This window comes from Chionomys nivalis, chromosome 23 (genome assembly GCF_950005125.1).
Source record: "Chionomys nivalis chromosome 23, mChiNiv1.1, whole genome shotgun sequence".
NCBI lineage: Eukaryota > Metazoa > Chordata > Mammalia > Rodentia > Cricetidae > Chionomys > Chionomys nivalis.
The window spans coordinates 27143950-27170586 of NC_080108.1; the positions used below are offsets into that span (position 1 = coordinate 27143950).

General features: G+C 40.7%; 1 protein-coding gene across 8 annotated transcripts in view; it reads left to right on the top strand.

Moving 5' to 3' along the window:
* Tjp1 (tight junction protein 1) overlaps window positions 1–26212 on the top strand; it is a 251979-nt gene extending 225767 nt beyond the window's left edge. For 2 of the 8 annotated variants that reach the window (XM_057755876.1, XM_057755880.1), the window contains 15 exons: window positions 262–446; window positions 544–639; window positions 3338–3420; window positions 3965–4175; window positions 4400–4500; window positions 7517–7867; window positions 8193–8441; window positions 9111–9983; window positions 10106–10203; window positions 10898–11125; window positions 16271–16437; window positions 18930–19404; window positions 21111–21328; window positions 22564–22707; window positions 24718–26212. In XM_057755876.1, the coding sequence (XP_057611859.1) occupies window positions 262–446; window positions 544–639; window positions 3338–3420; window positions 3965–4175; window positions 4400–4500; window positions 7517–7867; window positions 8193–8441; window positions 9111–9983; window positions 10106–10203; window positions 10898–11125; window positions 16271–16437; window positions 18930–19404; window positions 21111–21328; window positions 22564–22707; window positions 24718–24812 (3574 nt within the window). In that variant the 3' untranslated portion in view covers window positions 24813–26212. Of the gene's footprint in view, window positions 1–261; window positions 447–543; window positions 640–3337; window positions 3421–3964; window positions 4176–4399; window positions 4501–7516; window positions 7868–8192; window positions 8442–9104; window positions 9984–10105; window positions 10204–10897; window positions 11126–16270; window positions 16438–18929; window positions 19405–21110; window positions 21329–22563; window positions 22708–24717 lie in introns of those variants that run through there. The other 6 variants (XM_057755877.1, XM_057755878.1, XM_057755881.1 and 3 more) reach the window with 6 other exon arrangements.
* The last annotated feature ends 425 nt before the right edge of the window (window positions 26213–26637 follow it).

Consider the following 26637-nt stretch of genomic DNA (forward strand, 5'->3'; position numbering starts at 1 on the left):
TGTGAATTAAATAAATGGTGATAGATGCTGTCAGTCTCATGGATGGATTTGGGGAATACAGATTCATATTTTTCATTATGTTTGCTCACAGTAGTCATAACTAACTTAATCAGTTTATGTAAACTATTTTGTTAAAACTGTTGAGATATGAATTACATGTGATGTTCTATCCCGAATTTTGATATTCCATTTCATTTCATTGTGGCTTCTTTTTCCTTGCTGCCTTTTAAATACTTTTTGTTTATGTTTCTTTTTTGTTAGAGCTGAGCAGTTAGCCAGTGTACAGTACACACTTCCAAAAACAGCAGGTGGAGACCGAGCTGACTTCTGGAGATTCCGAGGGCTTCGTAGCTCCAAGAGAAATCTTCGAAAAAGCAGAGAGGACTTGTCAGCTCAGCCAGTTCAGACCAAGTTCCCAGCTTATGAAAGGGTTGTTCTTCGAGAAGGTAGTTCATTCCTCTACCGTGATGTCTATCTTTTCATGACAGTATGTTTCAATAAGTCATCATTTTTTTTTAAATTTTTCACCTAATTTCTCTCCAGCTGGATTCCTGAGACCTGTAACCATCTTTGGACCAATTGCTGACGTTGCCAGAGAAAAACTGGCGAGAGAAGAACCAGATATTTATCAGATTGCAAGTGAGTAGATGTGGGCTAGCCCCAATTTTCAGTAGACTCGGGCTCAGCCCCAACCTTCTTCAGTAGACTCAGGAACAGCACTGACCTTTAATAGGCTGCAGAGTGTTTCTTTTGTTTGTCTAAAAATTCCTTCAAAAGGGAACATCTGAACAGTCTCACAAAAATACAACTTTTTTGAGAATTTTGCATTTTATGTTGTTTTACTTTGGAGGAAAGGCGGAGGGTTGTCTTTGTTCTCCAGTTCCCTGTATGAAGGAGGATCACGGTTTTTGAAACTGTTTCTTCCTGTGAAAATTGCCTAGCCCATGATGTTGTTGAACCTTCACAGCAATGCTGTGAGCAAAGGGTCCAAATACCTATTTTTGAAGTTGAGCCATCTGGTTAGTGTGCCTTAGTGGGGATGTGCTAAGCATTGCTGCCTGTCTGTTATGTTAAAGTTTCCCTTTGATGATCGCTAGTGAATGGCAAAGCATGGCCTTCATCCCAGTCTTTGTGACTGAGTGCAGTGACTTTTAGTCACTGCTACAGAAATGTGTGGGCAGAGTGACGTGTGCCAGTAGGCCCACCTGACAGTGAGGCGCAGTGCTCTGCACACTAGTGTGTGCCGCTCCATTCTCTGAGGATCAGTTTGAAATAGACAAACTTGGCCGTAACCCTTTAGCCTGCTTTATGTGTGAGAACTGAAACTGCCGTTTCCTCACATTTTCACTCGTTGTGAAAGTTAAAAAAATAATTTTGACAATATGTTACCACCCCAATTCCCCTCATTATAACTTCTTCTAGCCTTTATATTTTCAAAGTTTGATTTTGTGATATTTAAAGAATTTTCTTTTTCTCTTTAATAAATAATAAAATATTTTCTTTTTATTGTTTTTCTTGCACCTCATGACTTGACTACTTTTTTAAAACAATCTTTTTATTTTACATACCAATCCCAATTCTCCCTCCCTTCTGTCTCCCCCTTCCATCCACTCCTCAGAGAGTGAGTCAGCAAAGTCTTTGACTAGTTTTTTGTGTATAATTTCTGTCATGTTTCTCAGTGATTTATTTATGTGGGGATATGACTTCTCCCATACTTATTTCGGATTTTCTATAGAAAGGAAGAAACCATAGAATGTGAACATCATGTCTGTTGATTGTGAGTACTACTGTTTTCCAGAGGATTGTGCCCACCGTCTTTTGTTATGAGACTCTCATTAACATTTTAAAGTTTACAACATTAGACAATAAGCACATTACATTTTTTTATTGCTTTTAATTTGTTTTGATGATTTGGGTCGAGGGCAGAGATTAGAGACAGGGTTTCTCTGTGCATCTCCACCTGTCCTGAAACTCACTCTCAAGACCAGGCTGGCCTCCAACTCACAGAGATCCACCTGCCTCTGCCTCCCGAGTGCTGGGATTAAAGGTGCTCGCCACCACCGCCCAGCGCTTTGATGAAATTTAGTAAAGATACTTATTCCTAAATTCAGACAAGTGAAGAAGGAGCCTGTCCTAGAACTAGCTCTTGTAGACCAGGCTGACCTTGAACTAGTAGGTCTTATCTTGCCCCTTGCCCCCTCTAGTTCCCTGGAGCCTGTGGTACTTCCAGACCTCTGCCTTTTCCACTCTGAGACCCCAGAGCCTCTTCCCTCTCCTTCCCATTTCCCTCTGTCCAGAGTCACACATGTCACTGTAGACCTCTGTGGTGGCTGTTTGGAAACTGATCCCCAGCCGTGTTAGACATATGAGGGAGGAGAGAGGGCTGCCAGGATGACGCTTAGGCTGCCTCTCAGCTGCATCTCTGGCGCCTCATAGCCTCGGTGCTTACGGCTGTTACTGTGAGTGAGGTGGCTGACTGGAAATCCCCAGGCCATTTGCTGCCGCAGCATTACTGCCGGTCTCAGCCCGTTAGGTAGCTTCCCCATGTCAGGGTGCCACACAAATGAGACCATAATTTTGGTGTCACTGCAGAGGATGGTGGGAAACCTAAGCCTTAAACAATAAGGGGGACAAAAGCATCCTTAAGGCCATAAGCTCAGGAACTTTTAGGATCCATTTTTTTTCCCCCAGAATATTAATGGAGTAGAAGGAACACTGAAGAAAAAGTAAGCATCTTAAAACCCGAATTAAAAAATGTTTACATATTTTGTTTGTAGCAAATAATAATTTATTACAATTTTGCTCTTCTGGCTTTAAAAGCAAAGTAATCAATATAATTTTTAAAATTGGGTATTTATTTATTAAATAACTTTTTACTTATATTCTGCTTACTTATTGTTTAGCTTATGAATTTGTGATGTTACCCTTTATTTATTTTTTACTGTGGCTTTTTTTTTTTTTTAAGTACCACATCAAAATATTTATCTTGATTACTTAAGTTCTTGGGGGATGCCTCCTTAGTTTTTCCTCCCAAAGCAAGTGCATCATCTTTCTTCTGTTAATCCTGGTTCTGTTAGGAAACATTGTCTGACCTGGTATAGGGAGTACCTCTTTTAGGAGGTTCCACCTTTTGTGATGGAAGCATTTTTGCTTTTTACAGTAGATGAATGGGGCTTTCCCTGATGACTTGCTACTGACCTCTAGTGGATAGAATGCACACTGCTAAACATGCTACAGTGTACAGCACAGCCCACAACCAGGTGTTGTTCTAGCAAGTCTGTATGCCCAGTTTTTGAGAAATTCTGATATGATGTTTTTGTCCTGTCTTCATGAATAGAAAGTGAACCACGAGATGCTGGAACTGACCATCGTAGCTCTGGCATTATTCGCCTTCATACAATAAAGCAAATCATAGATCAAGTAAGTTATTACAAGTTAACACGTTCTTTATAAACAGTAAAGCTTATATTTTTGATGAGGAAATTTAATTTTTTAACAAAGGGGAATTTTCCAAACATAATTACTGGTATAGTCTAAGAAAATTAAGCCCTTTCTGTAGAAAAGCATTAATTCTTTCAAGAATATAGTCCTGATCAACATCAGTAGAGCCTTCGTTGCTATAAGAATGGTGGTGTTGGGTGCAATTGGCAGTCTGTTGTAGCAGTGCAGTTCAGAGTGCTGTGTATGGAAGGAGATGCCAGGGGCATTAAGTCGCTGCTCTGACTGTGACAGCCTGAGCACAGGTAATAGTTAGCTTACAAGCCTTGTAGCTGAGTTTTAAAAATAGCTGATGAAAAGTTTGTTTTTTCAGTTGGACTGGATATTTCTGAATTAACTTTACATTACAATTTTTTAATGAGTGCTCCTGAGTCATAGCAATTACAGGGTTCAGCTAATACTGAAGTGTAGTATTCAGAGGAGAATGGTTTTTAATGGTGTTTTGTATTTTCCTTCCTGTCTCCAGGACAAACACGCTTTATTAGATGTAACACCAAATGCAGTTGATCGTCTTAATTATGCCCAGTGGTATCCAATTGTTGTGTTCCTTAACCCTGACTCTAAGCAAGGCGTGAAAACAATGAGGATGAGGTTATGTCCAGAGTCTCGGAAAAGTGCCAGGAAACTATATGAACGATCTCATAAACTTCGTAAGAATAATCACCATCTTTTTACAAGTGAGTATGTTACTCAGATGCTGATGCTTTATGATCTCTGCTTAGAGAGCTTATGTTAATTTAAAACCTAAAAATGCTTGGTTTAAAGGAAAAGTGTAGTGACTCCCTAACTAAACACTTGAAGTATTTGTATTCCTCAGACTGCTGATAGACAGGGCTGGGTGATCTCTCCTCCCTTGTGCTCATGTTCTAACCATAAAACTACATTGTTCATTCATTTGCAGCTACAATTAACTTAAATTCCATGAATGATGGTTGGTACGGTGCCCTGAAAGAGGCCATTCAGCAGCAACAGAATCAGCTGGTGTGGGTCTCTGAGGGGAAGGTATGGAGCCTCCTATTACTTTTTATACTTGTTAAATTTCACAACTAAGGTAAATGCTACTCTTTTCTTACTAAGCTAAGTAGTTGTAAGTAATTTTGGAAAAGCTAGCCTTCATAATGCTTTTTATCATTTGTGTGGAGCAGTTACAAAGCGGAAAGCTTGTCGTAGTCCCTGTTTAACCAAATGACTGATCTAGTGCGACTCTCTGGTAAAGACTCAGCTGACTCTGTCCCTGTCTGGCTGGGGAGAGACAGCTTTGAACTTGGCTTCAGTTTCTTCCCCTGAAGGGAAAGGGATTTATAACCTGAGTGAGGAGAGCTTTTTGTAAAGACAGGCAGTGTGTGGGAAACACCGCCCCCCGATGGCTGTCAGGAGTGTTGTAGGAGCCACCAGCCCATGAAAGTTCTAGGAAACATTGAAAATAAACACTGTGCCCTCACATTTTACCGTAGGAATTTTCTCCACCTCCCCCAGTGGCACCTACCTTTAACCAACTGGGAAATAGTAAACAAATTTGTGATCTTTTTCTGGCTTTGAATTTTGGTTTTACATATACCCAATGGCTAATTAGAGTAGCTGCTTTCTGTTGTTAGCATGGTATATAGCAGTCTTGGGTGGGGAAGTTCTATTTATTTGTTTGGAGAGACAGTTGCTTCCTCAAGGTACACTGTTAAAGGAGTCTTTGTTTTTAAAGTCTTCTGCCTTTGTCCGATTCATGTGATTGTTAGGGAATAAGAGTCCCTCTGGGTTTTTGGCTTGTTTTCAGTTAAGTTTTTCTATTGCCTTGTTGGTTTGAGTTCCGTGTTTTGCTCCTGCATGCCCCCTCCCTCCCTTTCTCTGCCTGGCTACTGTGCCGATGCTCTGGCCATGCACGCTGCATGTTTAGCGAGTCCCTATCCAGAAACACGTGACCTCTGCAAGAAAAATTGCTAAACATCTACAGCTAGAGGTAACATGATTGTTCTCACCTATAATAAAGCATCAGAATCATAATTGTTCTCATTGTGCACCAGCTTGGGAGATGGACTGTGCAGATGACGTAATAGGCCACATGAGTAACTCACATGCCAGCTTGGACACTGATAGGAAAGTCACAGTGGATAACCTCACCGTGCCAGTTTACAACAACACCCCAAGGCTTACTTGGTGGCCGCTGATGGAGGGATTGAGTCTTCGTGTTAATCATCTGCAGCTGCACAGCTCTCCTAGCAGCCTGTGCCAAGTAGAGTGCGATGCCCTTCACTCTTGAGCTGAATTCTTAAAGTTGGTCTGTGCATTTGTTATTCCCCAGATGCACAAAGTTAGACACACCTGCCTGTCCTGTGAGTTAAGTCACAAATCCTTATTTTCAATAGTTTCTCTTTGTAATACTTTTGTATATTTAACTTGGTTTTAAAATAAAAGAATACCCCAACTTTTTATATAAGAAAAGATACATTAACCTGGTTTGATGCATTTCGTAAATCAGAGAAGTCATTCCAACTCAAATCAGACTTGATTTCTCTTCTGCCCCTTCCATCCAAAATACATTTTATCAGAATAGACAGATTATTGAAGAAAATAAATTTTTCATTTTCACCAACTTTCTGAATTAACAATTTTGACTTAATTGCCACAGAGTTACTTTTTTGTAAGATCTGACACACTCTTTTTTTCCCCTGTGAAATCAAGAAACATCATCCTGAGATTTTCTTAATATTAAGATACAAAATTTCCTACTTCAGAATAGCCATGGCTTTTGCTCACCTCTGTATTTCAAGGAGCTAGATAGATCAATTGATTCGGTGCTTCTTCTGCAAGCTTTAAATCCTTCCCAGCAGGTTAATGATTAGAGCAGATGGCAAGAACACTTCTCTTCAGCAGTAGCCATTCTAGACGGTAGAGATCCGTGGGAGAGAGTCTCCTGTAACTGAGCACAGCCCGGGGTGCTCTGCCCTTAGCCTGACACAGAGCCTTCCCTCGTCTTACCACAGGGCAGTGTTTGAGGTCAGTCTCTCACTGAAGCAAGTGAGGGCATGAAAAGCACTGAGGAGACTTTGAGGAGACCTGACTCCCAAGGTCATGATCTTGGCACAGCTGGTTCACAGAGCTGCACCACACCTGATGGTTACTTTTAGTGCATCTGCCTAGAGAATGAATCTCAACACTTCTCACAGAGTAGTCCATGCTGTAAAGGAAGAAATCCTTGTGATTTCAGAATTCTAATTGCATCACTTCTCATGCAAGATCTTTCGAGACTGCTGTTTAATCCTAGTACTGTTTCAAACTGGTATCCTGTGAGTCTGCTGATTACAACCAGTAGTTCCCTTTCCCTCCTGTACTTCTCATGTTCTCTCTGATCTGCTCTGAAGCTCCCCCCCCCCTCCCCAGCTTGTCAGGAATTAACTCAAGTCTTAGTCACTTGCAGAAGGGAAGTGTGACAGTTTCCCTTTCCATCCATCGCTAACTACTTCTGTGAAAAGATAGTCTTCTTAACCGAGATGGCTGTCCTGCCCGTGATGGCTTTCTGTTGTGTCATAGAAGCTTTAGAGGCTACATGCCAATTCAAAAACAAAATCTGCTTCCTAACTATAAATACCGTATTTCTTACTCAGCCTACTGCGGGTTTATTTTCATGGTTGTTCTCACAAGTACTGTTCCGTCAGTGTGCCCTTGTTTGTGTGAGCTTGGTTTAATAGCATTCTCTTTCTTCGCCTTGCTTTTGGATGAAAAGCTAGTGACTAGGTTTATAACTATGTGTCATGTGAGAGTTTCTTCCTGTTCTCTGTGGCTGTGCGCTAGATTTGTCCTAGCTAGTCAGCCACTGTTTGATCATCCAGCCCTTCTGATCTCGGGACGCTATGTGTATCTGCATGTGTGCTTGTACAATCTTCTTGACTTTCCTCATCAGAAATTTCAAGAAATAGATAATGATTTCTCCAAAGAAAAATAGTCCTTTCAATCTCTCCTGTAAAATAAAGGCCATCTCTTAAAGAACTACTGAATAAAATTTTTGATTTACTTTTATTTGACCCAGGCGGATGGTGCTACAAGTGATGACCTTGATTTGCATGATGATCGTCTGTCCTACCTGTCAGCCCCAGGTAGTGAGTACTCAATGTATAGCACGGACAGTAGACACACTTCTGACTATGAAGATACAGATACAGAAGGCGGGGCCTACACTGATCAAGAACTAGATGAAACTCTTAATGATGAGGTGGGGACTCCACCGGAGTCTGCCATAACACGATCCTCTGAGCCTGTAAGAGAGGATTCCTCTGGAATGCATCATGAAAACCAAACATATCCTCCTTATTCACCACAAGCGCAGCCACAACCTATTCATAGAATAGACTCCCCTGGACTTAAGACAGCCTCTCAACAGGTAAGCAGCAAGCATTCGGCGCTTTTAGTTAGAGGTGCATTATGAGGTTTAAGAATGTGGTCATACGTTAAAGAATATTCCTTTCTTCCTCAGATTACAACTTAATCTTGAATTTCAGATCGAGAGTACCAAGGGCTTTTTTTCTGAGTTTTCTGCGTTCATCTTACACAGCATTATGTTGAAATTTTCAACAAAACTATAGCACATGACGTCATAGTGAACATTGTTAATTAGTACACTTAATGTCTACCAGTCATTATTAATTGTGCAGCAAGTTAGTAATAGCCAGAAACACTATATTTAAAACATTTTAAACACTTCACAGAAAGCAGAAGCCTCATCTCCAGTCCCTTACCTTTCGCCTGAAACGAACCCAGCACCACCAGCCTCTGCAGCTAACCCTAATGTAAAGTTAGCTAATGCCAGTGTCAGACGGGAGGAGCTCACTCCAGCCCCTCCTACCTCGCACGCATCATCACAGGCTGATTGTTTAGGAGCACCAAGTGCTGAGACAGCCAACATGGTGCTCAGAGATGAAGGACCATCATTGTCGCCGCATGTAGAGCCGACAGAGGTACCCGTGCCCATGCTGCAGTGCCGCACTGATTGTTGCTCTCCACCCACCTGGCACATGATGAGTACTGCTTCGCCCTTTACGTTTTCCTTCTGCCTTTTTCTTTCTTTCTTTTTTTTTTTTTTTTAAACTGGGCTTTATACACTTTAATGCTTTCCAACAAGACAAATCATTTCAGTGTTGTAGTTTGCATGGCTTCGAATGGTATATTGATTATTTGAGACCAAGCCTTTTAAGATTTGTGCTTCAATATTTATTACTTTTAATTTTGATTTTAGTGTCTTCTAGAATTCTTTACTACATAGTTGAGACTCAGCATAGCATATCTATGTTTATATAAATTATGGTGGCCATAAATTTTCTTTGTGATTTTTATCTTCAGTATGAAAATCAAATAGAATCAGTCATTCAATAAATTAGTTTTCTGCTAAATGAATAATTATCTTTCCCTACTTTTTGGTGGTGCAAGCTAAAGCATAAGACTCTTCCCTGCAGTGTAAGTTGTCAGCTTCCACTTGAGCTATGTCGCTCCTAATCTGTCCCAATCAGAAATGGTAGGGTATACCATTTCACATTTTAAAGTCATAACTTAATACTTGCCATTGCCTAATAAAATAGAACAAAATTATAAAGAATCCTTTGTCCTCAAATATGGGTTTTTTTATGCAGGTGTTTAGGAAGGAGCCATATCCTGAAGAAATGATGAGACAAAACCATATTTTAAAACAACCTGCTCTTGGTCACCCAGGGCAGAGGCCAGATAAAGAGCCAAATCTGGCCTATGAACCCCAACTTCCATACATAGAAAAACAAGCCAACAGAGACCTTGAGCAGCCTGCATACAGGTATGACTCCTCAGGCTACACAGACCAGTTTTCTCGAAACTATGACCATCGCCTACGATATGAAGATCGAATCCCTACCTATGAAGACCAGTGGTCGTATTATGATGACAAACAGCCCTACCAGCCTCGGCCTTCTTTTGATAATCAGCATCCTCGAGACCTGGACTCCAGACAGCATCCTGAAGAGCCTTCAGAAAGAGGTTATTTCCCACGTTTTGAAGAACCAGCCTCTCTGTCATATGACAATAGACCACGCTATGAACAGTTGCCTCGAACCTCTACTCTCCGACACGAAGAACAGTCAACTTCTGGATATGAGGTGCACAACAGATACAGGCCGGAAGCTCAACCCTATACTTCATCAGGTCCTAAGTCATCTGAGCCCAAGCAGTACTTTGACCAGTACTCACGAAGCTATGAGCAAGTACCGCCACAGGGATTTACCTCCAAAACAGGCCACTATGAGCCTCTCCATGGTGCTGCAGTTGTTCCTCCTCTAATACCTTCCTCGCAACAGAAGCCAGAAATTCTGGGCTCAGCTACCAAACCACAGCCTCCACCCCCAACACTAACTGAAGAAGAGGAGGATCCAGCAATGAAACCACAGTCTGTGCTCACCAGAGTCAAGATGTTTGAAAACAAAAGATCTGCATCTTTGGAGAACAAGAAAGATGTGAATGACACTGCCAGCTTTAAGGTAAAGCTGTGTCTTTTTAGCCTGAGTCCGTAGACACAGTAGTGGAGTTCAGATATTTCATAGCTGCCTGCTTTCTTTTAATGATACTTTCTTGTTAATTATCTCTTTCTTGTTCTCTGCAGCCTCCAGAAGTAGCATCTAAACCTCCAAGTGCTTCCCTCGCTGGCCCTAAACCTGTTCCTCAGAGTCAGTTTAGTGAGCATGACAAAACGCTTTACAGGTGGGTGCGCTCAGGCACGAGTCTGATGGAGGGGAAGAGGATCTTACTCCCCACGCTGAAGAGCCAGCTTTCCTGATGAACCCTGACCAATCAGGGAGAGGCTTGAAAGCTCTCATGTGCCCTTGTGACAAAGCTTTAGTGGAAAAAATTTTTTAGGAAAAAAATCTGTGGAAAAGTTGTTTGTTTTTAAAGCAAATTATTGAAACAAAAGTTTTAAAATTGTAAAACCATATTGTTTTCTCCATTTTAAGTGCATTCAGAGTGTGAACTGTTTGCAGGAGTGAAAACAATCTCAAACTGGTTTAAATCACTAAAATCATTCAGTTAGGGATCATGCATAAAAGGTTCTGTGTTAATCACACCAATGGAACCCCGTCACAGATAATCATTGAGTTTACTAAGCTGTCCTAAGGTACTCCAAGGCAAAAGGAGCCTGTATTTGCATATGCAGCATGAATATGTTATATTAGAATATAAATGCTGATTGTTGACAAAACTATTAAAACCCAAATAGTCACAACTGTCCGTAAAAGATGAAAGTACAAAAACAAAACAAGGCAGAGCACTACTGAAGGACAACTCCTGAGGGTGACCCAGCCTGCACACACAAAGGGGGAGGGTCCACATTTTTATTTCCCATTGTCTTTATAAAACAAATATCTAACAATTTGTTTTGCTCGTTTCTCATTATCAGGCTCCCAGAGCCTCAGAAACCTCAAGTAAAGCCACCTGAAGATATTGTTCGATCAAATCACTATGACCCTGAAGAGGATGAAGAATATTACCGGAAACAGCTCTCCTATTTTGACCGAAGAAGTTTTGAGACCAAGCCTCCTGCACATATTCCTGCCGGCCATCACCCAGAGCCTGCTAAGCCAGTCCATTCTCAGAGTCAGCCAAATTTTTCTAGTTATTCCTCAAAGTAAGTTGTTTGGCCCGAGATTTACCTTTAAAACTAAGATGAAGCAGAAAGTTCTAGTTGCATAATGTAGAGTTAACCGGATAGAGTTCAGGGTCCTTAGGAAGTTGGCACGTGCCTTGCTCCATGCTCTTCCACTTCCTAGAAGCTCTGGTATGTGCCTTTGCTCATAACCCTGACATCAGACATAAAGAGTTTTGACATAAGGAAAGTTGCTAAAGTTCAGAGTTTTGGTGAAAAGAGTGAACTGAAGACCTGAAGTTGAGCTGAACCCTGCATTTGATGGTGATCCTTTTCTTGTTTCTGTTTTTGTCTTTAAGACTTAAAAGTAGGTGGGTAGGGGGGTCACAGAGAGGAAATACTCAGATGGTTTTTTGGTTTTGTTTTTGTTTTCGTAAAGATAAGGAAGAACTTGTCTTTCTCTTATTTTGGAGCTGGGGTGTTGTTAGAGACGTGTAGTTCAGCTTTACAGATACCAGGTGAGATGAAGTGACAAGTTCTTCAGTTCTTAGTCTTTTTCTCTGTCTGCTTCTCTCTTCTCTCTCTTGCCTTCTGTGTTGGTGCATCTCTGGACCCTGACAGACTTTGTTCCTGAGAGTTTGGTACGGTCCCACACAGGCACCAGTGGACTCGTGCCTCCACAGAGCCACACCCATAGAAACAAAAACAGTTGGGTTTTGTCACAAAGGAATTTATTTATAAAATTATGGAAGCTGCCCAAGCAATCATAAGTCAAAAGGCAGATAGTCTAGACGACCAGGTCCAAGAAATGCTTGGGAGTGTCTAAATTCAGGGAAGGACTACGTTCTTTACCTGATAAACTTTACTGCAGGAAGTGACAGGCTTTCCATTTTGGCTGAAAACAAATTTCTAGTGGACCCAGCTTAGTCGTCGTCTTTTTTTTTTTTTTTTTTTTTTTTTTTATGTGTACTTGTGTGAGGGTGTCAGGGTGTCAGATTCCCGGGAACTGAGTTATAGACAGGTGTGAGCTGTCATGTGGCTGCTGGGAATTGAACCCAAGTCCTCTGGCAGGACAGCCAGTGCTCTTAACCACAGAGTCATCTCTCCGGCCCCCTAGCTTAGTCTTTTTTAAATAAATGGAACTGTGGTTCAGACAAGCCATCACACAAGAGTTTTGTGCCCAGGATTATAGGTATACACATTTTCAGTGAGCTCACACGTGGGGTTACCTGAAATTGTTTTATATATAGTGCTAAGGGAAGTTGTTTTAAAATGTATTTTGAGGCAGGCGGTGGTGGCACATACCTCTAATCCCAGCACTTGGGAGGCAGATGCAGGCAGATCTCTGTGAGTTCGAGGCCAACCTGGTCTACAAGAGTTAGTTCCAGGACAGGCTTCAAAGTTCAAGGCCACAGAGAAACCTTGTCTCGAAAAATAAAAACAAACAAACAAAAAAAAAATGTATTTTGAAACTTGTAACATTGAAGACCCAATTTAGTTACTCAGGTTTCCCGAGGCATCATTAGTAAAGATTTAGAATATTGCAATCTCTTTAAATCTTTGTTTCCATTGAAGAAAGCAGTTTGTGAGAAATACAGATGCACATTGTAGCAGAGAGTGCATTAAATGATCTAGTTTCTCAGCATAGCACCAGATGGAGCTTGCTAGGAGCTAGACAGGATCAAGTCAAGTAAGCTCAGGTCTTGGTAAGGCAAAGGGGGATATTCTATAGTTTTTTAAATTATCTTTTTTTTTTTTAAAAAAAAAATGTGTATGGGTCTTCTGCTTATATGTATGTATGTGCACCATACATGTGCATGTGTGTACCTGGTGCTCACAGAGATCAGAAGGGAGCATCAGATACCTTGGAATTGAAGTTATATGGTTATGAACCACTCTATGGCTGCTAGGAGCTGAACCCAGGGTCTTCTGCAAGACCAGCAAGTGCTCATAACTCTAGCCCCAAGTAGTATTAATTTTAAATGTGTCTTTAAAAAAAAAAAATAAGCCAGGCTCTAAAGCTACAGAGAAGCCTTGCCTCAAAAAACAAAAAACAAACAAACAAAAAAAAACCCTGCATTTATTTTTTTGAGAGGGGGCGTGCACCACAATGTACATATGAAGACCATTGAACAGTTTTTGGGGGCTGGAGAGATGGCTCAGCGGTTAAGAGCATTGCCTGCTCTTCCAAAGGTCCTGAGTTCAATTCCCAACAACCACATGGTGGCTCACAACCATCTGTAATGAGGTCTGGTGCCTTCTTCTGGCCTTCAGGCATACACACAGACAGAATATTGTATACATAATAAATAAACAAATATTTTTTTAAAAAAAAATTTTAAAAAGAACAGTTTTGGGGAGTTGGTTCTTTTCTTTTTGTGTGGGGCGAGGTGGAGGGGGATGGGAAGATTGACCTCAGCTTGTCTGACTTTGCAGCAAGTGCATTCTTGGAACAGAAGTGATAATTTTTTAAATGTCCTGCTTTTCTCTTCTGGTTAGAAGAAGGCCAAGTGATATAAAGAGATACCCTTTTACATTCCTGATAAATAGGATATGCCTTGAAAAATACATTTAGATCTAAATTTGCTAGTGAATCAGATGAAAAGCTGGTTTTTTTTAGCCTTTTGTTATTGCTATTGTTGCTGCTTTGTGTTTTGAGCCAGGTTCTTACTGTGTATCTCTGGAACTTACTGTGTAGAACAGGCTGGCTTGGAGCTCATGTGACTGACTGCCTTTGCCTCCCAAGTGCTGGGATCAAAGACGTATACCATTCGGTCTGGCTTGAAAAGTATTTTTGACTTTATGTCAGTTTGATTTTTTTTTTTTTTTTTTTAGAGTGAAAATTTAGTTACTTGTATTATATAACTTTTAGACAGGGTCTAAAACGCTACCTAGAATACAGTATTTATTGAATTAATGAAGCTCAGTAAAAGGTACAGTGTGCTAGTTACATCAGTCATCCACCCCAGAGATCGGGAGGAGCCAGTGTTGTTAATGTTTTCACAGGTAAATTTTGCCATTGAATGAAATAGATAATGACTATTTTACCATCTTACTTTCTGAGAACTAAGTGAAGGCGATAGATTGATGGCAGGTAGTACTTTTCAGTTGTTGTTCAAGTGACATTGTTAGAGGAGAGAAGCTGTGAGTGTTGTTACATGGCAGTTTAACAAATAAACATCTACTCAACACAACAGCTTACTGCTGAGAATGGATGAGGGCTTGCTAGAAAGAAAAAGCTAGAAAGAAAAAGTTGATCATAGCCATATTTGAAAGGTCCATGTGTTTGCAAATTTGCCAGTTCATCTTTAGTAAGGTGTACCTGTCGTGCTGTGTGTCCCTTCTCTTTACTTACGCCATTTCTTTTATACAGCTTTTCTTTTAATTGTGATTTGTTTATTCCAGAATCTATTAATTATGACACAGTTATTGCTCATTGTCTTTCTTCATTTCTCTCTCTCTCTCTCTCTCTCTCTCTCTCTCTCTCTCTCTCTCTCTCTCTCTCTCTCTCTCTCTCTGTCTGTCTCGTTTTTTGAAACAGAATTTCTCTGTCTACTGTCCTAGAACTCTGTAGTCTGTAGACCAGGCCAAGCTGACCTTGAACTCAGAGATCCACCAGCCTCTACTGTGATTAAAGTTGTACGTCACCACTGACCAGCAGCTTTTTCCTTTCATTACTGCGTGGTGTTTAGTGTTGAGCCCAGCCTAGGACCTCAGGTGTGATAGGCAGATACCCTCCAGAGCTACACCCTGTCCTGGCTCATTTCTTTGCTCACCATTAGCTGCTGTGTCGTAGGTGAGAAGCTGCAGTTGTGTGGAGCACTGATGCATTGCCTGTGGTGCCAGCAGCTAAAATATGTGGGGTGGGTGGTCAGGCAGGGCATAACTAAGTTAAATATGTGTTAATACATTGCCGATTCCTTTGGCTAAATGAGAGTTAGTCATATGTTCTTTTATGAAGCAAATTATGTTAAGATTGTGGATGTTGGTTAATATTTTTAAATGACATTTGAGTGCTATTTGCTATAAATCTTAGTTAGATTGACCGTTTTCTTTCGTTTTTCTATTGCGCTTGCTTTGCCATCACCTAGATTTCTTGGCTCTTACACTAGCTATGACTACTTGAAAAGGAACATCAAGTGGTAAGATTGGCATTGATGTGAGGCTGTTCCATGAGATGTCCCTCACTGTGTCATTGGCATTATGTGCACTTTCAGATTTCAATGTCTTCTTTCAATATTTAAGTCTAATATGTGTAAGCAGGGTACCAACTAATTTTAAAGCTAATCATAAAACTAGATTTCTTCAACAAAAATACGATATGAAAACCAATATACCTTTCAGGTCCATGCTATTGTCTGTGCACATAATGCCAGTGCAGCTTGGCACTCTGCAGTAAGGCTCAGATGGCAGTGTTGAATTATGGGTCTATTTAGATTTTTTTGTTTACATTTTATGTGTTACTTATTAACAATTGGCAATTTAAAAAAATAAGAATACATGGCACACTTTTACTAGACAAGCCTTGTAAAGTAGAGCAGTGTCTGACACTCTAGCAGAGAGCAGGAAGCCGGGGCAGATTTAAAGCTATCCTGTCTTTTCCAGCCTTTCTGGAGCACAGCTCTGCCCATCTATTGATTGACGGGGTCTAATTTTGCCTGGTAACAGCTAAGTTGAATAGCTCTGTCAGAGGCCCCATTGCTCAAAAAGGCAAGGCCATTTATCTGGCTCTTCACTGGAAAAGCTTGCCAAACTTGGGTCTGTGGCATCATGTATTATAGCACTTTGAATATGCCTGACACCAAGAATTTGTACCTAACACTAAATAGAAGTGAGTTTAAGGAAGGTTTGTGCCAAAATAATATTTCTCAAAATATTTGCAAAACTTCCTTAAATCTACTATTTTTATAAATATCACATATTAAAAAGTATACCCAAAATTTCATCCGCCTTTTAATTGATATCCTCTGGGTGTTTTACTAATATCCTCAAGTATCTGTGCTGTCTTGACTTTTGTGTGCTGATGAATTTGTTTGTATATTTGGTAGAGCAGCTACCTATACTCATGAGAATGAACTGTGATGTTTCTAGATACTTTTTTAAAGAATATTTTAGAAATGGCGTCTTGTTTTGTAATTGAGTTCATTTTCCAATATTGGAATTTCTTCTTTTTTTTCTTTTAAACAGGGGAAAACCTGAAACTGATGTTGTGGATAGATCGTTCGGTGAGAAACGCTATGATCCAATCCAAGCCACACCTCCTCCTCCTCCATTGCCCTCACAGTACACCCAGCCAGCTCCACCTATGTCCAGCTCTTCTCTCCACATACATTCCAAGGGCGCTCAGGGGGAAGGTAGGAAGTTAAGAAGTTGACATATTTCTGTAAGAGTAATGTTTATGAAGTTAAATTCTTACAGTTTTGAAGCTTAGATCATTTTAATATTTTAAGAAAAATGCCCAAAACATGTTTGGGGTGGTAACAGTGAAAACTAAAGATTTTGTTGAAAATAACTCTCATCAGGGCATGGTAGTTCATGTCTTTAATTCTTGCACTCTGTGGGCAGAGGCGGATGGATCTGAGTTTAAAGCCACCGTGCTTTACAGAGTAAGTTCTAAGCCAGCCAGGACTACATAGTAAGTCTCACAGAAAATAAAAGAAAATGTTTTTTGTATATTATCTACTGTTTATATAAATGGCCACTATATTGGATGAGCATTGTAGCTAAATAGATTTTTGTCCTTGTTTTTTTTTGAGCGGGGGCGGGTTTCTCTGTGTAGCTTTGGAGCCTGTCCTGGACTCACTCTGTAGACCAGACTAGTCTCAAATTCACAGAAAGCCTCCTGCCTCTGCCTTCTAAGTGTATCTTATTCTTTTCTTTTTTTAACATAGCTTAATTTTTTGCCTATCTCCAAATCATTTTGAAAGCAGTACCTGTTGACTTGGTACTTCAATTTCAATTCTTGAGGGTCAGGGAGGTGGCTCAGCAGATAAAGGTGCTTCAAGGAGCCTGACTATAAATTTGAACCCTGGAACCCACATAAGAGAAGGAAAGAACTGATTCCAGCCAGTTCTCTGCTGACAGTAGTCTGTGCATGCCAGCACACACACATAAACACACAAATAAGATATAATTTTAAATATTTGTATATTGCTTTGTAAAACTTGTTATGCTCCATATTAAAATATGGACATAAGAAAGCCATATAGTTGGACACAGAAAATATCTTATGTTTTCATCATTCACTAAAATCTCAGCAAATCTAGCTTACCCATTTGAATAGCTAGATAGTGATGTAATTTATCCGTTCTGTTCTTGATGTTTGTTAGTACTTCTCTATTAGATGGGAGTCAAATTGGAGGGTTTCAGTCTTGAAGCGTACCCAGTCACTGTAAATGTAGGTGATACTTGGAGGTTTTCAGCTACGTGAGGTGTGTGCCTCTGGTTCATGCCTCTAAAGGCCAGCCTGAGCTACACAGCAAATTCTGTGCACAGTTGAGAGATTTTCTCAAGGAGAAAGAAATGAATGGTAAAGACAGACATCTTTTGCTGGTTCCTCTTAAGGAAGAAAAGTTTGTTTTCCCCTGAGTGATGCTAGCTATAGGGTTTTGTTAGTATTGGTTTGTTTTACTAGGTGCCTTTTATCACAGTTTCTTCTTAGTTAGTATTTTACTGTCGTGAGCTGGAAAGATGGCTCAGTGTTTAATGGCATTTGCTGCTCTTACTGCTGACCTTGGTTTGGCGCCCGGCATCACATCAGGCAACCCTCAACTACCTGTAGCTTCATTTTTAACATACCTGGTCTCCTCAGGCACCAGTTACATACTCGGTGAACATACATACATGCAGTCACACACGTTATAAGCCGCCAAACTATGGTAGAACACACCTTTAATCCCAGCACTCGAGGAACAGAGCTCTCTGTGTTTGAGGCCAGCCTGATCTACAGAGTCAGTTCAGGGCAGCTAGGGCTACCCAGAGAGACCCTGTCTGGGGTGGCGGCGGGTGGGGGGGGGGGTTAAAATTAAAAACATTTTTTTTCTCAAATTATCACGATGATCTGATTTTTTTTCCTTATTATCTTAATGTTATGAATAATTTGGATTAATAGTTTTCCCGAAATGCCTTGGTCTGGTTTTGTTATGAAACTCCGTCTGGTGTTGCACTAGTTTCGTCAAAGAGAGTAGAGCCCATTTCCATCTTTCCTATCTTTCCTTTAAAACAGAACAAAGACCTGGCGTTTTTAGAACAGCATTTCTTTTCCCACGATTCCATAGAACTTGTGTGTTTCTGTCTTGTGCTGTTCCAGCAGCTTTGCCGTTTTCCCCTTTGTGATGTGGTCTTTGGTGATTAGTTTATTTTTGTTTTATTTTACATTTCCCTGATGGCTAGGCCAGGATTTTACTGCACAGTACCTGGAGTTTTACTCTTGTTCTTACAGAACGATGGATACTCTGCACGTCTGCCCAGAATATTACTACTGAGGACCACTTACACATTTTCTAGGTGTCTTCTCCCAGTGTGTGGCTGCTGGACCTATGTTTTTCTTAACACTTTGTTTAAGGATGTGTTTCCTATAACACATTCCTATAATTCATTCCGTTTCTAATTTTTGGACGGATAGTAGGACAAAGTTACTCAAGGCATCTTTCTCGGGTGGTGAGTGCTTTCATAGCCTCACGCTGAATCTGAGGCAGCAGGATATATACACTACAGCTTGTGACTTCCATCATCAGACAGGGCCCAGACTTCACTTCAGTACCAGGACACATTATGCCAAGAAAGAAAGGGTTGTTAAAATGAATTCCAGAACGTTTTTTAAAATGTGTGTTTGTTTCTTTTTTAGGCAATTCAGTATCGCTGGATTTTCAGAACTCATACATGTCCAAGCCAGACCCACCCCCATCTCAGAGTAAGCCAACGACGTTCAGACCGCCAGCCCGGGAAGACTCTGCTCAGACTTTCTATCCCCAGAAGAGTTTCCCAGAGAAGGCTCCAGTTAATGGAGCTGAACAGACTCAGAAAACCATCACTCCAGCCTACAACCGATTCACACCAAAGCCGTACACAAGTTCTGCCCGGCCATTTGAACGCAAATTTGAGAGTCCCAAATTCAACCATAATCTTTTGCCAAGTGAAACTGTACATAAACCTGAATTGTCTTCAAAAACTCCCACTTCCCCAAAGACTCTTATGAAAGCCCATAGTTCGGCCCAACCTCCTGAGTTTGACAGTGGAGTTGAAACTTTCTCTATCCATGCAGATAAGCCTAAATATCAAATGAATAATATCAGTACCATGCCTAAGGCTGTTCCCGTGAGGTAAGGTATTTATTTGCCTTTGTTTAAAGTGTTGCCTGATTGATATATAAAATGAGAAGGGAGGGTGGTCAGAGATAAGACCTTGCTATGAAGTAATAGCCAGGATGGCCTTGAACTCCACAGTGATTCTCCTGCCTCAATCTCCCAAGTGATGGGATTACAGATATGCAGATATAGTTAGAAGTAGTTTATATGATGACACTAGAAATGATAATTTGAATTATAATCTCTAAACTAAATTGTTATTATAGTGATTGCCATTTTGTAAAGGTTCTCCAAGAGGTATAAGATGTTAATCAAATTGTAAAGCTAATGAGCATATAGCATCTGTAGGTATTGTCATTATCCCTATATCACCAGTAACAAAGATTGAGGGATTAAGTTTGCCCAACCAGCATCACATGGTAGGGGATGGGGGTGGTAAGCCATTTAGCTCCTGGTCATCTAATCTCAGATTTCATACCTTTAGCTAACTGGGACTTCCTATAGCCATCTAAATTAACTTCTACCAGTGGGGGTACATTTGAAGAATAATGAGCAAATATATCTATTCCTCATTTACTGTTTATCCAGCTAGGGTGCAGAAAAGAATAGAAACATAGTGAAATCAAAATGACTATTGAAAACCACAGTAAGGTGGTTGAGTCTACCTTGAGCCTCCCCCGGGTAGCTTCTTCTGTCTGCTTGTTAAATAGTGACAGTCAACCCCATCTGATACATACTGACTCAGCTCAGCCTCCTTAGATGTTTTCATGTCATCTGTGAAAGAAGGATTCACAGGGAGAACCAAGGACCAGGAAAGCCACCTGAAGTCTGCTCTCAAGATGCTTTTGTCAATCTAACTTCCTGTAGTCGATCCAGCAGGGCTCTGCTCTGCAGGGGCTACATGGTGTTAGCACATCAGGTGATGGGCGCTGTTTCCTCTCCATTTGCTTTAGGAGTCTATCCCTGACCCTGTCATACTGGAGAGAAATTGCAGCTTTCCTTCATGGACTTCATGTTGTCAGTCCTTCTCTTTGTCACCTTAAAGTTCTGGCTTAACTTTACAAAGTCTTGATAGCCTAGCTTCCAGTTTTAAAACATTGGTACTATGTCCTCTGCATTTGGTAACATTTTGTAGTAAGTCACCGTGCTCTGTCCTTCTTGGGTCTTTGAGGTACCAGAGCTTCTTACCTTTTGGAACCTTGGAGGCTTTACCTTTGGCAGCCTGGGCATCTGGGATTCAGGATGTACTAATAAGGGCAGTGAGTCTACCATAGTCTGCATTACAAAGTGCTCTTTTCTGTTTGGGCAGTGCTGGGCAAGTGCTGTGCTAATGAGCTCCACTCCCAGCCCATATCTTCTTCTGTGTTACCAGCTGAAGTGTGACTCAGCATGATTTAGAACACCAGTTTCTCGGATGTTCGCTGTGTTGCCTAAGACCCATGGTAGATATGAGAGCAAGTATCATGTTTAGTATATTGAAATCACACTGTAATTATAGTAACCTGACTCTTTATTTTCAGAAGGGCAGTTTGGATTTTTCCAGAAAGGGTATATTCTTAGTTTTCTTTAAGTAAAACCTTCCACTAAAAACTAGCCTTATTTAATTAAATAAGAAACTTCTAAATTTCTTGGAGAAATAACGTTAAACACTTAGTTAACAATAACAAAAGGAAAGCCTCTGTGCATTATCAGGATTTTCACGTGCCGTTTCTGACCCTCAGCCCTGCAGCTGCGGAAGAAGATGATGACGAGGATGGTCACACTGTGGTGGCTGCAGCCCGGGGCGTATTCAACAGTAATGGTGGTGTGTTGAGTTCCATAGAAACTGGTGTTAGTATAATTATCCCACAAGGAGCCATTCCTGAAGGAATTGAGCAAGAAATCTACTTCAAAGTCTGCAGAGACAATAGCATCCTCCCGCCTTTAGATAAAGAGAAAGGTACGTTTGCTTGTTGTCTGTGTCACTGTAGTAACTCCAGTGCTGTCCTAAGTGTGCCTCGCTGCTTATAGTGGCAGCTACAGGGATAAGCTGGAAGCCTCCAAATGTTTTAGGGCAAGCGCAGCATTTTCTGTGGACAACACAGGGCCTCTCGTAAGAGCTTTCTGCAGAGAAGTGATCACTGACATGTGGTGGGTGGGGCCCAAAGGAGGCACAGTGGCCTCCTACATAGAATACTTTTACTTTCAGTGTGAAATAAAAAATCATGTCACATGACCACCAAGCTCTTTGTCTGGCCTAACCAAATTTGTCAGCTCTTCTATCTCAAGATAGTTAGGTATCATCCACTCTAGAAGGCTTTGCCCTACCTGTCAACTGTTACCTCAGGAACCAGCAGTCAGACACTCAACTAGTGATTGAAATGTCCTTAGAAGGTGGTATAGCAAGCAGGAGTGCTGTGGTTTTCACAGCCTTCCTAGATTCACTGGTACACTATAATGATGCACTGGGCTATGTTCCTTTTAGCAGTTTCGATTTCACTAAAGGTGGTTGGTCCTGTAACCACTTTCTTGGGATACGCTGTCTTAAAAACAGTAGGATCAACATTGTTGTCCTGCTTGAATCCCTGAGTGCATGTGTAGCAACACTTAAAAATGAAAGGCAGAGGCTACCAAGATGGTTCAGTGGGCAGAGGTGCTCATTACCAAGCTTGAAGACCTGAGTTTGGTCCCTAGGGCCCATGTAACCAAAGGGGAGAACTGTCTCCTGCAAGTTGCAGTCTGACTTCCACCAGCACAACTTGTGTGTGCGTGTGCGTGTACACACACACATCACAAATAAGTCGTGTGTCATCTTATGTAACATTTGCAAAAAGTGCATTTGAAGGCTTTATGCTCTAGACCTATATGGTGGAATGCAGTAGCTACTGGTTACATGGGATTACTTAGTACTAGAAATGTGAAATAAAGACTTCAGAAACTGAGTACGTTGGTTATATGTTAAAATACTGTTTGAGCCGCGTTGTTGGATAAAATATTAAAATGAATGTCATATCTTTTTCCTCTAATATCTATTAAAATCTTATAAATTACAATTGTAGTTCCTACTCTATTTTTCTTAGCACTGTTATGAAGAGCTACCTTCATTTGGCTTTAGCTAGCGTGCACAGGGAGTGGGGACTGTCTAGAAGGGTGACCTTATCTATCTCTCTTGCCCTTCTCCCTCCTTGACTCCAGGTGAAACTCTGCTGAGCCCCCTAGTGATGTGTGGGCCCCATGGCCTCAAGTTCCTGAAGCCCGTGGAGCTGCGCTTACCACACTGTGCGTCCATGACTCCTGACGGTTGGTCTTTTGCTCTAAAATCATCCGACTCCTCGTCGGGTATGCTGTCTTCTCTCTGTCCTCTGGGGCTTTGGGTACTGTCATTGATTAATGCCTGAACTCTTGGTGCTCCCCATGCTCTGTGTGAATAGATCTTCACTCTGTTCCTGTGGCCTTGTAAGCACTGCTGGTATTTTAAATTGATTTGTGGTACCTGTGTCATAAATGCATGTGGAACCATGGAGACTTTTCTCCCTTTTCATAATTGGTGATTTGGCTAACAATTGGATATCCTTGGGGTTCAAAAAATTTTATGCTCTGTCAGAAGTTTTAAGATGTGGAATATTTACACTAACCCTAGAGAAAGTTTCCGCAGTGGCCTTGTCTGGCCATGGGTTTGTTGTTTTCTCAGCGTGACCCTCTATGTAGCTCTGTTATGCACTGTTTGAAGGGACTTTTGCTCATTCGCTTGTGATAGAGGCTTCCATTGTATTTTCATATTTCTCACCTGAGTAAATTAAAAGTCAGTCTTTATTACCAGTATTGTCCACCCTAACAGGAGCGATAGGAAAACAAAAATTTAAAGTTTTGCCCCTAAACTTGTATAAATCAGTGAGCATTAGTGAGTTATAATTTGGTCCAGTATGAAATAAAGATTATGATAGATAAAGTAGGATCAAATTTAAATATTCCCTGGGAGAAAAGCCTTATAGGCTGGCTTTAGGGAGTAAACTAGAAATTAAGCAGTATTTAAAACGGACATTCATATGCAGGGAAAATGTTGCAGGTTGAGGCCAGCTTCATCTAAACTGCATGCTGTACTCACTTGTGTTTGTACACCTTACCATGGTGTGCAAATGAGCTGCACGTTTGTAACTTCCAGTGTTTATATGGTACTGTTTGACTGTCCTGAGACCATGTACCTTTTCTGTGAGCACTGGAGTGTGTTCACCCAGAAAATAAATACACTTTGTGTAATCTAGTGCAGCGGTAGGCTGCATTGCTATTGCTGACCTGTTCAGTACATGCAGAGTTGGTAAGTGCTGACTTAATTTCAGCAAAGACTGGTGTGTTGAAAAGGAACCTCAGACTTAATGATGACACCATCTTTGATTTCCAGAGGTGTCACGATTTTCTCACTGAATAATTTGTCCTCTGTAGTAATACATAAGACCACCTGTATCTGAAATTCAATGACTCTTTATTAAACTATTTATTACTGAATGTAATGTGTATACACAACTGGCATAGTTGCTAGTCAATCATTTGTTGTCGGTCTGCCTGGTGCATTGCAAGGGGGCTACTGGTTTCTCTGGCCGCAAGTCTGTGGGTGCCACTTGTGACAGAAGCAGCTGCACACATTGTCCCGCAGGCACAGAAACACTCTTGGCCAAGGACTATTGTAAGGGAAGGAAAAGTCAGCAATTGGCTACCACAGACACAAGGGTTTCCCCATCAGTCACAGTTCCTACCCACCGCCAGGTTGTCATGCAAGGTACAAATCTGAAAATACCAAGAACTTTTTCAAAACTCAGGCCTACTCAGGATGTGGGTGTTTGAATTCCCACAAAGGGTTATATTGCACACCCAGAGTGTGGGAAGCTCTGGTACAGTCTTGCTGTTTTGGCTTAGTAAGGGGAAGAGTCCTGAGGAATTAGGTTCTACGGACCTCGGCAGAACGAATATCCACTGTGTGCAGTAACTGAGAGTGAGCGGTGCTTTCTCACACTCACGAGAAGGGGTTACTGTACAGTGTTACACGGAAGGAAGGTGTTGTTAATAGTTAAGCACACTGAGGAGCAGCTCCAACTGTCTCCTAAATCTTTATGACTTTTATTCCTATATTAAAAAGTCCAGTGAATTTAATAACGTAAGAGACATCTAAAACAACTTTTAAATGCTTGCAGCCAGCAGACATAGAGTACCAAAGTTGGATATAAGTATAGTATTTGGGGAAAAAGAAGAAAATTCTATCTGGTAGGTGTGTATATATTTGTCCAATAATAGCAAAACACTGTGAGTAGCAGTCCAGACAACCATAAGTGACATCAAAATCTTTTTCTCTCATAGGTGACCCTAAAACCTGGCAAAACAAGTGTCTTCCTGGAGATCCAAATTACCTTGTTGGAGCCAACTGTGTTTCTGTTCTGATTGACCACTTTTAGTTCTTAGAGTGTAGGAACCGGACTAAGCAATGTGAACGTGGACTGAACTTACTAAATCTAAATGGAACCACTTGACTGAGTATTATATTTTCTTAGAATTTATACTGCAATTACTAGTATTAAGCATTTGTTGGAACTGATGAAGATTAGTGAGCATGCCCCTGAACCACGGTCAGAAAACATGCTACAAGCTACATGTCATTGAGTGAAGAACTGTCCGGCATTGGCTAGAGGTTCAAAGATATTTTGCTTTGTAATAATTTTTGTACTTTTTTATGGTCACTGCTTAACTTCACATACTGATTTCCGTTAAAAATACCAGCCAGTAAATGGGGGTGCATTTGAGTTCTGTTCTTTCCAAAGTACACTCAAACTTTATTACGGCCTTGGCCTAGCATACACATTTTATTTTATTATGCATGAGGTAATGTGCACACACTTTTACAAATGCACCTGGAATATATAACCAGTGTAGTGGATTTAACAGAAATGTACAGCAGGGGGATTTATAACTTGGGGAGGGGGGTCAATGAAGACAATTACTTATTGTATATGAAAACACATTTCTCTTAGGGAAGGACACCAAAGCATGTGAGCCTGGTTCCATGGCCTCTGAATCTATAAATTAACATATCACCACAGACATCTAACCAGCAGGAATGCCTTACCCTCATGTTTTTAATTCTTAGATCATTTCGCTGTGTACTACTAAGTTTTTATGAGTTTTGTGCATATCTAGATACTGTATCATGAAAAAGATTGAGTAATTTGTGGACGTGATGGTTTCAGGAATGTGTAATCACCTGAAAGAAAATAATGGTGTGACTTAATTTTTTTTTTTTTTGACAAGGGGGCGTGGTGGTCTTCTGTTCTTTGGGCTATGCATCTGAAATGTTTGATGTTTTCAGGACGCATGTACATAATGCGTGCATACCACTTTTGTTCTTGGTTTGTAAATTAACTTTTATAAACTCTATCTTTTTATACAGAAACAGAACCAAGTTTCTAAGGCTACCTTTGTATTCTCTCCTGTACCTCTTGAGCCTTGAACTTTGACCTCTGCAGCAATAAAGCAGCATTTCTACACATACAAGGTCATTTTTTTAAGAAAAAGAATGCACAGAGTTGTTACATTTTTAAGTGCTGCATTTAAAAGATACAGTTATTCTAGTTTGATTAAATTCTTGCAAAGTATCCCTTCTGTAAAATTTGTGATACAATGCTGTGCCCTAAAGTGTATTTTTTTACTAATAGACAGTTTATTATGGCACATGAGCACGAGTTCTGTTTAGCTAATACACCACTACATTCTGTTAATAATCATTAGGTGTGAAAGAATTTCTTTTGTGGTTATTAAAAAAATCTCAAATTTCTAAATCTGCAAGAATAAAACTTTTTAAAATACAGTACTAGTTTGCTTTATTTGCCCTGTTTCCTGTTCCAAGCCAACTTTTTAATACTGTTTTGTTTTAATTTATTCTATGTGTGGTGTGTGCACATATAGACCAGAGATGAACACCAGCCGCCCTCCTTTGTTATTATTTTCTGCCTTAGTTTTTGAGGCAGGATCTTACATTGAACACGGAACTGTCAGACTCATTTAGTCTGGCTGGCCAGCAACTCCAAAGATCCACCTCCCCACTTGCCAGCGTCATTGGGGTTACGACATGTCCCACCACCTACTCAGTTTCTGTGACGGCGCTGGGCATCCAAACTCGGGTCCTCGTGGTGTGTGACAAACACTGTTTACACACCGACCTATTTCTCTATCCCCTATAGTCCTGTTTAGAACCTTTGCGCTAATCACCCCATCACCTGCCATCCT